This window comes from Mercenaria mercenaria, chromosome 2, assembly GCF_021730395.1.
Source record: "Mercenaria mercenaria strain notata chromosome 2, MADL_Memer_1, whole genome shotgun sequence".
In the NCBI taxonomy this organism is placed as follows: Eukaryota; Metazoa; Mollusca; class Bivalvia; order Venerida; family Veneridae; genus Mercenaria; species Mercenaria mercenaria.
Genome location: NC_069362.1, coordinates 64,692,512 through 64,707,922, shown reverse-complemented (window position 1 = coordinate 64,707,922; position 15,411 = coordinate 64,692,512). Strand labels below are relative to the sequence as shown.

Genomic DNA, 15,411 nt, shown 5'->3' with positions numbered 1-15,411 from the left:
AAAGATACATCATTTTCCAAGTGATTAATAATAATGTATGATGGAAGATTATTTTTTATGAAGTATTTCATTGATGGCAATATATCCCTCACCTGACTCGAATGGGTGCATGATATCTTGGTAGAGGACCTCTACACAATGCTGTATGTCAAATATCTAAGTTCTAGGCCTTTGGGGTTTTAGACCTTAACATTCTTCAAGTTTTTTCTATACAAGTCTATGTAAAACAATAAACAAACTTCATGTGCAGATGTCCATAAAAGAAGGAATTTGCAGATGACCATAAAGAAATGAATTTCTTCTGTGAATATTTTACTGCAGTTATGGCCCTTTGATAGTTTTTGCTATAAAGAGGATGGCACAGTGTGGGGGCATCTGTGTCCTATGGACACAATTCGAGTTCCTACATGTCTATACCTGGGGCAGGGCCAATTTTAACCCTAGGGGCATGATTTGAATAAACTTCGTCGAGGTCCACTGGACAATCTTACATGCCAAATATCGAACTCTGGGCCTTACAATTTTAGGGAAAAAGATTGTTCAAGTTTTCCTTTTGGTTGCCATAGCAACCAGAATTCTGCATGGAATGGAACAAATTTAGCAGAGGAACATTCAGGCCAAGTTTAAGCTTCCACCTAACAGTTTCCAAGGAGATGTTGTTTGAAGAAAAGCATGGACCGACGGATGATGGACGACTATGAGCGATCGTAATAGCTCAAAAAGTAAACAACTAGTGAAGTCATTTTATATTATTTACTTCCAGTACTACAACTAAACATCTTAACATTTACATAATTACAACAGTACCACCATCAGGACTTGGTTGCTCAAAACAGAAAACATGTGTCCCTTCCTTGAATATCAGTTTAACAGTTAATACATAAACGTATCCTTACAACATACATGTGCACTACTTCATCACATGTAGAAAAGGCAACAATATTGACATAACATATATAATATAGCTGTTGCTTTTCACAGACTCGTTAACGGAGGAGAAAATGTAACAGATTCTCACATGCTGTTCAAACATCTTTCTATGCATACATGTACAATGAATGGCAAAATGTAAATATGCTTATTTTGTTCAAATCAATGGATATGCCAAATAAATAATGACGAGAATCTACAAATATTTTAACAAAAACAGGAGGGCCATGAATGCCTTTGGTCGCTCACCTGATTTACACTTCTTGCTTGAACAGTTTTGGAAGATAATTATGCAAGGAAAATGTATGTGAAGTAGTTTATGTGCACAATCTTTGTAAAGGGCTAGCAGTTTCTGACAATGAGATTTTTTAAGGCTCCACTATATGAATATAGGGAAAAGTGACCATGCCCCCTGCCTGCCATATTTTTTACGAACCAGAATAATTTGAACAATTTCATAAAGGGTCACCAAAGGAACATTTGTATAAAATCATTTTAAAACTCTGCCTGCTGTTTTTGACTGGTTCTAGAAGACTTTTACTTTACACATACCCTCTGGCTGCCATGTTTTTTGACGGATCACAATTATATGAACAATCTTGCTAATGGATTCAAGGACCATTTATGTGAAATTATTTTAATATTTTCCAACAAGAAGATTTTTGAACTTTCCAGTACATACATATTGGGAAAAGTCACCACATCCCCTGGCAGCCAAGTTTTTTTACGAATTGGGATAATTTGAACAATCCTGATAGAGGGTTATAAACGGACCATTTGTGTGAAATTACTTCAAAATCGAACAAGCGGTTTAGGAGATGTCACTTTTCTATTTTTAGCTCTGGCTTCCCCTATGTGCAACTGTTTGAACAACTTTGGAAACGGACCACCACAAAGGACATTCAGGACAAGTTTCATCAAAATCTGTGCAGTGGTTTTGGAGGAGATGTTGTCTAAAGAAATTGTTGACGATGGATGCACGACAGACACAGCGTGATCACAATAGCTCACCAGGAGCACTTTGTGCTCAGGTGAGCTAAGAAGGAAAGTTGACAAAATTACACAAGCATGGTTTGACACTGCTGACACAAAAATGTTTCATATCTCTCTAAAACAAGTTTATACAGTTCACATTCCCATCTTAACATCGACACACAACATTCACACTGCCGTATCAATATCGTCACTGTTCACACTGCCATCTCGACATCATCACACAATGTCCACAACTCCATCTAAACATCGTCACATCTCCATCTCAACATTGTTACCTATTTTCACATTCTCATCTCGACACCGTCAAACAAAGTTCTCATTCCCATCTCAACATCATCACACATGACGTTCACATTCCCATATTAACACTGTTGTATAACATTCACATCCCCATCTTGACATCATCATTCAACATTCACACCTCTATTTCAACATGGTCATACAATGTTCACACCTCCATATTAACATGGTCATACAATGTTCATACCTCCTTATCAACATGGTCATACAAAATTCACATCTCCATCTTAACATCGTCACACAATGTTCACACCTCCATCTCAACATCATCACACAATGTTCACACCTCTATATCAACATGGACATACAACGTTCACATCTCCATCTTAACATCGTCGCACAATGTTCACACCTCCATCTAAACATCATCACACAATGTTCACACCTCCACATCAACATTGTCATGTTTACTGTCAAACAAAATCCTCATTCCTATCTCAACACTGTCACACACAATGTTCACGTTAACATTGTTGTATAATGTGTACAATTCCATATCAACACTTGCAAAGTGCAGGGGTCACACTGGGAATTTTTTTCTCTGAGCCACTGCTTTTTCCGAAGATAAAATTATGAGGCCAACAACGGCGAAGCGCATAGCATTGATGTTCTTGTAGGACTACATTATATGTACCAAAGTACTCATACTACTCAAGAAATTAATGTAGTTATTACATATTACATATTTCTTAGTAACCCTTTAAAAAGCTATTTAGAAAATCAATTTGTGTTAATTTCTAAAATTATTATTTTTTTTAATCTCCATTTAATAAAAAAATTCTGAAAATCACATTTAAAAAAAATTGTTTAAAAAAACAGTCTTATTTTGCACATTGCCTATAAGTGGGTGGGGTTCGATGCCTTCGCATGTTTTATTCTCGAAAAATACTTCAAAGTAAGAGCTCCTTTTGCAACAGTTGTCATATTTTTCTTAAATGTAGACTTTTTCTTGGCTTTTTATTAAGGCTGCACTAAAAAATCTCGTCAGAAATGACAGAAATATCCGAAAATCAATGTCGCGAAAACGGGTGACAAATTCGGAAAACGTAAGTTGGAATTAAATATTTGATAAAATACCTATGTTTTATTGCTTTTCTATCATCATAGCTATTCAATACTTACAATTTCTGCTTGTCTAAAGCATTTTTATTTGTTTTTGCCCAAACTAACCCTCGGCAATCATAGAAAATTTGTCTAACGGCCGACTGCTCATAAAATCGTATCAAGTGCACAAATTGATGATTATAATTATCAAAGAAGTATAATCTAATTATCGCCAATTAACTGCCTGATCAAATAAAAATTTTGCAAATTGGCTCCCTCCCTTTCAATAACGGATGTTGTGTCTACACAGATTATCGATTTTTCACACCTTTTGGTTCGTAAAACTGGCAATATTTGTAGTTTTGCAGACAGACATAGCTTCGGGCCATTTTCGCCAATTAGAAAATTTCGGAGCCACATTTAATTTTTTGTCGCAAATGGCTCAAGTGGCGATCGACAGCGTGACCCCTGAAAGTGTTAACACACCCATCTCATTATCTTCAGACAATGTTCACACTCCCAGGCATTATATGAACATTAAGTTATGCTAAAAAACATAATATTTAAGTTTTTATTTGCGTAATGCAAGAAAACATATATTTGTTTCCTGTTATAGCATCTGCAGGTGCTTGAACTTAGTTAATACAAAACATGTATATACATGTATTTTGGTCCTTTGGGGATCCATCTCTATACTTAAGCCGCTGCTAGGGGATATGATGGATGTTGCATTTTTCTGTATCTCTCATAAACAGACCTGATCAATCCAGGTCTGTTATTATTATGTTTGCTTACTTCCTAAGCTTTTAAAAGCTCTTCTAAAAATGTCAAACTATCACAACAGTCTTAGTGCCATGCAGTAGATGTAAAATATCTCCTCTATACTCGTGGAATTCATTCAAAGGATCTGTATTGAGTTACATTTTACATGAGAATTCTGCTCAAAGGCGCAACATTGGCTGGTATTCCAGCGAGGATCTGTAGCTGGTTCTAGGTTAATCTATGGTCAATTAACTCCACTGGGATAAAAATAAACCAGAGTGCATTTATAGCAGCTGAACAATTTGTCCAAACTCCAATGTCACCTTGAAAAGTAGTGAGTCAGGTAACAACTGCAAAATAAGGCATATGGTAAACTATCTCCAGTCCAAAAAATTAACAAAGAATGTGACACTGCGGAAACAAAGATGGCCAAGTAAAGTTTATGACTAATGTCAAAAGCCTGCTATCCAATTTATAGTCTCCTGGCAGAAGTTTTCCCGACTTTCTATATGCTCATCGTCTGACGAGATTTACAACATCATACACTAACACCATGTGTCCATGTCTGTACACTTTGATGTAAAATCAGATCCAAAATTTACACAATAATACAATGAACATGTTAATATTTTCCTCTTCCATTATGTAAGTGTAATCACGACATAATATAGTGAACATTGAACAGTTTACACCATGCCAGCTGGCTTCTTGCCCCCGTGGAACTCTTCAATACACAGATGACAACTCCAGTTTCCTGTAAAATTATAATGTTTTAATTACCATATCTACATAAATTATAAATTGTTAAAGGCATGATTTTTCTGAAGTACTTTCAGTTTAAGAACATCACTTTATAATGTGCCCAGGGAAATCAAACAGGGACAAACTAATAGCAAAAATTAACTGATAAAACCGTGTGTGAACTTGCAGCATAGGCAAAGAGGAAATGACTTAAGAACTTCCTTCTTCAAATCACCATGGAAACAATTGCATATTGATGGTCCAAACCAGTATTTGGCTAGATAACTGGAAACGTTATATTATTGACCCTTATCATGCTGGACACAACTGATTCTGCCTTTGCGACCAGTGTAGATCATGATCAGCCTGCAAATCAGTGCGGTCTGATCAAGATCTACACTGTTCGCCATTCAGTCAGTATCTTTTTGGTAAATACCCCTTTTACAGTTAATGGTACTGTCCAAATTGAAAGACAGACCAGTTCATTACAGAAATTTAGCAGGGTAAGGGTTAACTATTACTTGTGTTTTGTTTACAATTTCTCTCAATCATTTAAACTATGATAAAATGCTCAACTTTCACACATTTTTTGTATGTGGTGGTATAAACAGTAATTTCTCTCCACTCACCCTACATGCCAATTATGACTGTATTGAACAGGAATTTATCTCAAACCACTCTACATGCAAGTTTACAACTGTATTGAACTGGAATTTCAATTAGTCTTAAGCTGAAACTTGTACCATGTAACATGGTGACCATAAACAAGTTGTATTTACCTTCTGGTGCCTCATTGAGTGGTGGGTTCAAGCAGTACATGTGGTAACCACGGTCACAGTCGTCACAGAACAGTAACTGCTCCTGCATAACAAAAACAAACTGTTTATTAACACTTGTATGAACATTTAAGGATTTTATCACACAAATGGGTCATAATGACTTAACAATTCCAGTAGAGGGTCATACAAGGATGTTAATCTTTTTTTTGAAATTAGAGCAACAATTTCTGACAAGATTATTTCTCAAGTATCTGCTATATATATTTAGGAATGACTTTATAAATATACGGAAACCAGAGGACCATGATGGCCCTACATCACTTACCCCAGTGTTTCACAGTATAAACATGTTTCATTGGGGCTATGGTTTTTAACAAATTAATGTAGTTAAACTATTTCAGAAGAGGGTCACACAAGGAACGACTGTGTAGAGTTCAGTTTCAGACAGGACAATGTTCAAAGTGTATCCTCTACATACACAGAGGTCAGAGAGTGCTATCAAAAGCACAACTGTACTTGATAGAAGTTCATCCAAGGAAAATGTTTGGAAACCACTTCAGTCTCTATATCATTCATGTCATTGTGACCTAGACTTTTGACCTACTGGTTCAAAATACAAAAGGGGTCATCTACTGACCACAAGCAATCATCCTAAAAGGTTTGAGGACTATACCAAGCTTTCTTTATTGAGCAGAAATTTCAGTCACAAGGTCACTTTTTTACTGACAACTGACATCATCCTATTCAGTTGCTGTACAAAGTGTTCTTCAGATATCTATCACAAACTGATTTTCAGCTCAAGGTGATTGTGACCATGACCTTTGACCTACTGATGCCCACAACCGGGGCCATCTAATGACCAGAGGCAATCATTACATGAACTTCTGACTTCAAAGTGTTCTTCAATTATCAATCTTTAACTGACCTTCAGTTCAAGGTCACTGTGACATTGACCTTTGACATAACTAGAAAATGCTTTTGTAAAAAAGCGCATGTCTCCCCCAATGCAAAGTCCTATAGGCAAGAAGTCAATAGAGGTCAGGAGCAAAAATCAAAGAGACACTGATGGTTGGCTGCAATAGGGATCATCTACTTGGCATGTCCAGTCATCCCGCTAAATTTCAACACTCTTGGCCTAGTGGTTCTCAAGTCACTGTTCAGGCTCCTGTGACCTTGACCTTTGATCAAGTGACCTCAAAATAAATAGGGGTCATCTACTCTGCATGTCCAATCATCCTATGAAGTTTCAACATTGTAGGTCAAGTGGTTCTCAAGTTATTTCCAAAAAATTATTTTACATGAACAGGCCACTGTGACCTTGACCTTTAACAGACTGACCCCAAAATCAATAGGGGTCATCTACTCTGCATGTTCAATCATCCTATGAAGTTTCAACACTCTGGGTCAAGTGGTTCTCAAGTTATTGATCAGAACTGGTTATCAATGTTCAGGCCCCTGTGACCTTGACCTTTAACAGAGTGGCCCCAAAAACAATAGGGGTCATTTACTCTGCATGAACAATCATCCTATGAAGTTTCAACATTCTGGGTCGAGAGGTTCTCAAGTTATTGATTGGAAATGGTTTTCCATGTTCAGGCCCCTGTGGCCTTGCCCTTTAACAGAGTGACCCTAAAATCGTTAGGGGTCATCTACTCTGCATGACCAATCATCCTATGAAGTTTCATCATTCTGGGTCAAGTGGTTCTCAAGTTACTGACCGGAAATGTTTTTCAATGTTCGGGCCCCTGTGACCTTGACCTTTGACAGAGTGATCCCAAAATCGTTAGGGGTCATCTACTCTGCATGACCAATCATCCTATTAAATTTCAACATTCTGGGTCAAGTGGTTCTCAAGTTATTGACCGGAAATGGTTTTCAATGTTCAGGCCCCTGTGACCTTGACCTTTAATGGAGTGACCCCAAAATCCATAGGGGTCATCTACTTTGCATGTACAATCATCCTATGAAGTTTCAACATTCTGGGTCAAGTGGTTCTCTAGTTAGTGATCGGAAATGGTTTTCCATGTTCAGGCCCCTGTGACCTTGACCTTTGATGGAGTGACCCCAAAATCAATAGGGGTCAATTCTCTTTAAGACCAATCATCCTATGAAGTTTCAAAATTCTGGGTCAAGTGGTTCTCTAGTTATTGATTGGAAATGGTTTTCAATGTTCAGGCCCATGTGACCTTGACCTTTGACGGAGTGACCCCAAAATCAATGGGGGTCATCTACTCTTCATGACCAATCATCCTATGAAGTTTCAACATTCGGGGTCAAGTGGTTCTCTAGTTACTGATAGGAAATGGTTTTCAATGTTCAGGCCCCTGTGACCTTGACCTTTGACAGAGTGACCCCAAAATAAATAGGGGTCATCTACTCTTCATGATCAATCATCCTATCAAGTTTCAAAATTCTGGGTCAAGTGGTTCTCTAGTTATTGATCGGAAATGGTTTTCAATGTTCAGGCCCCTGTGACCTTGACCTTTGATGGAGTGACCCCAAAATCAATAGGGGTCATCTACTCTTCATGACCAATCATCCTATGAAGTTTCAACATTCTGGGTCAAGTGGTTCTCTAGTTATTGATCGGAAATGGTTTTCAATGTTCAGGCCCCTGTGACCTTGACCTTTGACAGAGTGACCCCAAAAACAATAGGGGTCGTCTACTCCAGCAGCCCTACAACCCTATGAAGTTTGAAGGTTCTAGGTCAAATGGTTCAGTTATTGCTCGGAAATGAAGTGTGACGTACGGACGGATGGACGGACGGACTGAAGGACGGACCGACAGGGCAAAAACAATATGTCTCCTGGGGGAGACATAATTATCTCCAAACATTATGAGATATCTACTGACCACAGGTAACCATCATACGAAGTTTGAAGATTGTAGGCAAAGGTGTTTTTTGAGTTATTGATTGAAAACCCATTTTCAGCACAAGGTCACCATGACCCTGATCTTTGGCCCCAAACGTTATTAGAGTTATCAATCAGAAATGTAAGGGACATATAAATAGAAGTACAGTCCGATTCCTATATGCCGCCCACTGACAATCAGATGATGACAATAACTTGACTTTTATATAAAAAAATCGGATAAACAAAACATGACATAATTTCAGCAAACTTGGTTTATGGTCACTGAAGGAACATCAAATATTTCAAAAAGAAGTGATTTACGAAATGAAGATGTTTGACACAGCCTGGAATACTTACATCATTTTCTGAAGTTCCACAAAGTCCGCATGATTTACACTCAATACATTGCCATGGATATTTCTTCACTGATATAGTCATGTTGTTAGTAAACTGCAGACAAGAAGGATGTCCTGAAATACATACCATTATAATCTTAGTAAGTTACTACATAGATGAAACAAGAGCACCGCCATGCGGGTGCTGACGCTCATCTGATTTTTTTGTATAATAGAAATATTGTTCTACCCATGGTTTTTTAAGTCCAACAAGAGTGCCAGACTGTCACAATATACACCCGTCACAGCAAATTTCTTTACACTGGCATCTGTATTTGCAAATGGTATTTTAATTTTGTGGTTGTTTAGTAATTATTGTAATTCTTTTGTTTTTCTAAATCCACATAAAAACTCCTTACCAGGTAGAGATACCTTAAAATACACCTAAAATTTGAAAGTAACATCTATGTTGTACCACAGAAAAGTGGTCTTGGTTTTTCCCTACAGACAATTATAAAAAAGTTACAATATAAGTTATTTATAGTAACAACTAAGGGAAGTTAATCATAAAAAAATAAATAAAAAAATCCCAAAATTTTTTTAAGTCCACACAAAAATCCTTACCAGGTAGAGATAGGTCAAAATACACCTCAAAATTGGATGTAACATGCATATTGTACTACAGAAAAGTGGTCTCGATTTTTCCCTACGACTAGTAATGAAAAAGTTACAATATAAGCTATTTATAGTAATGACAAAGGGATGTAATTCTAAAGAAGGGACCTGCGCATGACACTTCGTCTCATGATGGTGTACAATTGTGCCAAGTTACATCAAAATCCCTCCATGTATGAAGAAGAAATGCTTCAGACAAAGTCATTCTTGTATCTGATCTTTGGCCTCTAAGTATGACCTTGACCTTAGACCTAGGGACCTGGTTCTTGCGCAGGACACTCCGTCTCATGATGGTGAACAATTGTGCCAGGTTTCATCAAAATCCCTCCATGCATGAAGAAGATATGCTCCGGACAAAGTCATTCTTGAATTTGACCTTTGACCTCCAAGTGTGACCTTGACCTTAGACCTAGGGACCTGGTTCTTGCGCACAACACTCCGTCTCATGGTGGTGAACAACTGTGCCAAGTTTCATCAAAATCCCTCCATGCATGAAGAAGATATGCTCCGGACAAAGTCTGTGGACGCTGCCCGCCCGCACGCCCATCCCCCCGCCAGGGGAGTTCCCATAATACGTCCCATTTTTTCAAACAGGCGTATAAAAAGGGCCATAATTCTTGCAAAAAGCAGGATAGAGTTATGTTTCTTAATGTACAGAGTCAGTTATCATGGGAGACAAACTGTTGCAGTTTCAAAAGCAATAGCCTTTAAATAGTAAAGGAAGTCAAAAAGTTTACTAAAAACATAAAACTTAATAAATCTGATATTTTCTAAGTCCAAAAGGGGCCATAATTCTTTCAAAAAGCAGGATAGAGTTATCTTTCTTGCTGTACAGAGTCAGCTATTGGTGGTGAACAAGTGTTGCAAGTTTCAAAGCAATACCTTTGACAGTTTAGGAGAAAAGCTGACCTAAACATAAAACTTAACCAGGCAACGCCAATGCGGACGCCAATCAAGTAAGTAAATACTAATGGAAAATATGGCCCCCTACAACACCATATGCAACAAGACTTTTCCAATATTCTTGCATGCTTCAACATTTATGTAGAGATACTAGCTGAATAAAATCCTTAGTGTTTGCCAATGATCATTTCACGATGCAGAAATTCGTGTTCAGTTTGTAAGCATATGGTACTGCAATTTGAGAGAAACCAGCATACATGCAAAACTTTCCAAAATTGACCAAAATTTCTATAGATATGAGAGCAATGGAACCTCCATATTGTTTTCTCTTTTCGTAAGTTGTTGAAAAACCTGCTCAAAAGCAAAACTTTTGTATGCAGGTATGGATGCTGACAAATATACTGGTATAGATGCTGACATATATGGTGGTGTGGATACTGACGTATACAGAGGTATTTTATGGAGATATGGATGCCACCATATATGGAGGTGCAGATGCTGACATATGTAAGAGGTATTTTATGGAGGTGTGGATGCCACCATATATGGAGGTGTGGATGCATATATGGAGGTGTTGATGCTGACATATATGGAGATATTATATGGAGGTGTGGATGCCACCATTTATGGAGGTGTGGATGCTGGCATATATGGAGGTATGGATGCTGGCATATATGGAGGGGGGATGCTGAAATATATGGAGGTGTTGATGCTGACATATATGGTGGTATGCATGCTGACACGTGGTGGTGTGGATGCTGACATATATGGAGGTTTGAATGCTGGTATATATGGAGGTATGGATGCTGACACATATGGAGGTGTGGATGCTGACATATATGGAAGTTTGAATGCTGGTATATATGGAGGTATGGATGCTGACGTATACTGAGAGGTATGGATGCTGACATATATGGCAGTATGGATGCTAACATATATGGTAGTATGGATGCTGACACAAATGGTGGTATGGATGCTGACCACATATGTCAGCATGGATACTGACATATATGGTAGTATGAATGCTGACATATATGGTGGTATGGATGCTGACATATGGAGGTATGGATGTGACATATAGGATTCCGATCTCCACAGTCATACGGACACAGTTCTGGCTGACAGTTCTTGTTCATCAGCATCTGGGAGACAGAAATCGCAGACATATATGTAGTTACTGTTCTGTATTTTACCATCTTCTCCACGCTCTGTAAAATAAACATAATATAACAGCATCTTAAACTATGGACTATAAAAATTAATACTATGGACTGTAAGTAAACAACGTGACAAACTGCGTTGCGTAACATTTTGAAAATATAAATCCATCTTCAATCATCAGTATTTTTTATCACAGTAAAATATCATTTTACATTAAAGCTGATATTCTCCAACAATTGCAAAGACTTAGCCAATAGTAGTGTCTAACTGCATGGCAAGTTTGAGTATCCTTTATGTATTTTACTCTCTAACAATGCCATTTCAAAAAAATTACATAAAAATATAACTAAAGAAGTAAGGTTGCTCCCTTGTATTATGAAAACTGATTTACACCAATAAAATGAATTCAGTATCTATTCTATACTACAAAATAGAGGATTATATTGCTAGCAATTATCACAGGAATCTCAGCTAATTAAAACAAATTCCGTCACTCCAAACAACCCATGAGAAAATATTAGATCAAAGAAATAATTACATTTTACGAATTATTCACAGCAAATACAGCCCAAAAAAGTTGTTCCTGTCCATGTACTACTTTTCTAATTAAAATTAAATCATTCTAAAAATTGAACAAACTTTCAGAGTACAAAGATTTATAAAAAGAAGTTAAGTTAGCCTAATGTTAGCTGCAATAGTACTATAGGATTGTAAGCAACTTAAAACACAATAAAAGTTTGCTGAAATGAAGAAACAATTCCAGAAATCAGCTCAAGCATGCTTCAGCTATTATGCTGTAAAGTAAACAATGCAAGTAAACACTGAAAATAATGCCATGCTGGTCAAAAGTTTTTTTTTTATTTTTATGAACAATAGGGCCATGGTGGCTCTATAATGCTCATGCTATTGTTTCAGTTAAGCATACATATTGCCACTGCCAGTAGATGTCACTTTGGTGATGAAATACTGCCAGATTTTACAGGCTTTCTCAGTTTTCTTCTATAATTCAACTCGAATCTACCAAGTGGTTGGGAGAAGGCATTTTATCACGTGTGGATTGACGGACAGACAAGAGACAAAGGCTTTCACAATAGCTCACCTTTGTACTCCTTGGAGGTGAGCTAAAAATAGACATACCTTTTCAATTTAGAGAACTTCCACAGATTTATTTTCAAAACGTTTTGTTTTCATTTCAAAGGATTATTTCTTGATTGGCCCAACTACCATTGTAACAAGAGCTGTCACAGGAGACAGCACGCTTGTCTATTTCGATCGCTGGATAGTGAAACTGGGCATATTTGACGAAGCTGAAGCTGTCACTTGGGTGTTTAATGACTCCAACATGGATGAAATATTGGATAATAGCTTGAGTCTGTGTCAAAAGTATTAAGTAATAAGAGAGACAAGTACCAAGTGTATAAAAACATTAAATATTAAGTATAATTCTTAGCAAAAAGTGGGCATAATTCATGAAATATTGGTGCAACAGTGATGCACCTTGTGCCATGTTGAATCAAATCCATTTTGTAATAACTTCAGATATAGTGAAAATGCATTAAAATTAACATTTAACTCTAAGAAAGGGCATAATTCATGAAAAACTGGTGCCAGAGTTATGGACCTTGTGTCATATGACGTGGAACAACTATTTCAAGTTTGAATCAAATCCATTCAGTAATAACTGAGAGTGAAAGTGCATCAAAACTTTAACCTGAAATTGTAAGTAAAAAGGGGGATAATTCATGAAATAATGGTGCAAAAGTTATGGCCCTTGTGTCATATGATATGAGTGATAATGTTGAACAACCATTTTAAGTTTGAATCAAATCCATTTAGTAATAACTCAGACAGAGTCAAAGTGCACCAAAACTTAAACCTGAAATTCTAAGTAAAAAGGGGGGATAATTCATGAAATACTGGTGCAACAGTTATGGCCCTTGTGTCATATGATGTGAGTGATGATGTTGAACAACTACATTAAGTTTGAATCAAATCCACTTAGTAATAATTGAGATAAAGCGAAAGTGCATCAAAACTTTAGCCTGAAATTCTAAGTAAAAAGGGGGGATAAATCATGAAATATTGGTGCCAGAATTATGAGACCCTTGTGCCATATGATGTGGGTGATGATGTTGAACAACTATTTTAAGTTTGAATCAAATCCATGTAGTAACTAGAGATGCTTTTGAGAAAAGCACATGTCTCCCAAAACTGCCTAATCATCTAAATAGTAAGTCAGCCTTTATGTACTGTTTACTTAATCCACATATGCATGAGCTTTCTTGATCCCAAAAGGACGCCTATACTACTAGAAGTATAGGCGCTGGTTTAAGGGTAAAACTGCGCAAGAAATCTGAGTGTCTTTGGTAAATCAAGGGCCATAATTCCGAAATGCCTAGGCCGATTTGTCTAGTTATCGAACTTGGCCGAGCAATTATTGGCAGACACATTTTGTTGAAGTTTGGTGAAGATCAGATGAGAAATGTTCGATTTAGAGTGCGGACAAGCTTTGTGACAGACACACAGACTGGAGTAAATCAATATGTCTCCCACACCACTGTGTGGTGGGAGACATAATAACCGAGCTAAAGTGAAAGTGCACCAAAACTTTAACCTGGAATTCTAAGTAAATAGGGGAGATAATTCATGAAATATTGGTGCCAGAGTTATGAGACCCTTGTGCCATATGATGTGGGTGATGATGAGGAACAACTGTTTTAAGATTTAAGTAAATCCATCAAGTAATAACAAAGATAAAGAGAAAGTGCATCAAAACTTTAACCAAAGTGCGGACGCGGAAGGATGCCGACGACAGGTCAAGTAGGATAGCTCTCCACACTTCGTATAGTCGAGCTAAAAATGTTATGTCTGTAATGTTGGGTCTGGGATTACTTGATAATACTTCCTGTGGTTATATATGAGGGCCATTCTAAAAATACTGATAATCGTGCTGGAATATGGTACAAAGTCTGTGTATAGGATCATATCTCGGACACTTTGTACCTGGCGTCTTCATCAATCAGACTTCTTACAGCAGTAATATTCTTTGACGCCACTACTATTTTGGGCCTGCCAGGACCAGCCCTGTCTTGAAACACTGACCATTTTAAAATTTACGTACCCACCTGTAAACAGTTTTCTCTGATACTGCAGACTTCCAATATAAAGTATGCAGTCCACTCAGTATCTATCTTGCAGGTACAGTCAAACTCGTCATAATTATGTGACTTTCCACGGTACCATCCATAAAGGGTCACATTATGACAGGGAGTCTTTTAATTCAGGTTCACTAAATAGCAAGAGGTCAATTGTTTAATATATTAACTACATGTATGCCATTTTGTGGATTCTATTATCTTTTATATACATGTATGTTTTAGACATAGGATAAAATATTATGTTTAAACAAGAGCTGTCACTAATGGTGACAAATGCCCCTGCAGCACCTTGACCTTTGACCTGGTGACCCCAAAGTCAGCAGGGGTGGTTTACTAAGTAAGTACTATCAGCATGTGAAGTTTGAAGGTCCTGGGTGCAGTGGTTCGCATGTAAAGTGCCTTCATGCAAAAAGTTAACGATGTGACGAACGAACGAACTAACTAACTAACTAACGAACAGACGGACAGTTGAAAACTAATATGCCTCCCTTCGGGGGCATAAAAATAAATACAATAAAATATGTTGTATTTGTATTAAATGACAATGTACAAGTAATGTACAAAAATCATGATTAAAACTCTGAATACATTATACAGTCTAAGCCTGACACAATTCAACAGACAGGGTGCAAACACCCAACAAGTAACCTGGCAACACCCACATCATCAGTTCAAACAAACTGTCATATCAAGTCCCACAGTATTTACTTTCATTCACTTCATTTGACCTTATCTTCCAGAGATAAAAACTCTCCTTTCAAAAGCTTTTTC

General features: G+C 37.3%; 1 protein-coding gene across 1 annotated transcript in view; it reads right to left on the bottom strand.

The window, feature by feature from the left end:
• Nucleotides 1-739: 739 nt before the first annotated feature.
• The window catches only part of LOC123564090 (zinc finger protein DPF3-like), a 52,775-nt gene continuing 38,103 nt past the window's right edge, over nucleotides 740-15,411 (bottom strand). Inside the window, exons 10-13 of the mRNA XM_053526193.1 lie at nucleotides 11,426-11,529; nucleotides 8,766-8,900; nucleotides 5,553-5,634; nucleotides 740-4,786 (exon numbers count right to left, since the gene is read on the bottom strand). Of these exons, the coding sequence (XP_053382168.1) occupies nucleotides 4,719-4,786; nucleotides 5,553-5,634; nucleotides 8,766-8,900; nucleotides 11,426-11,529 (389 nt within the window). The 3' untranslated portion in view covers nucleotides 740-4,718. The remainder of the gene's footprint in view (nucleotides 4,787-5,552; nucleotides 5,635-8,765; nucleotides 8,901-11,425; nucleotides 11,530-15,411) is intronic.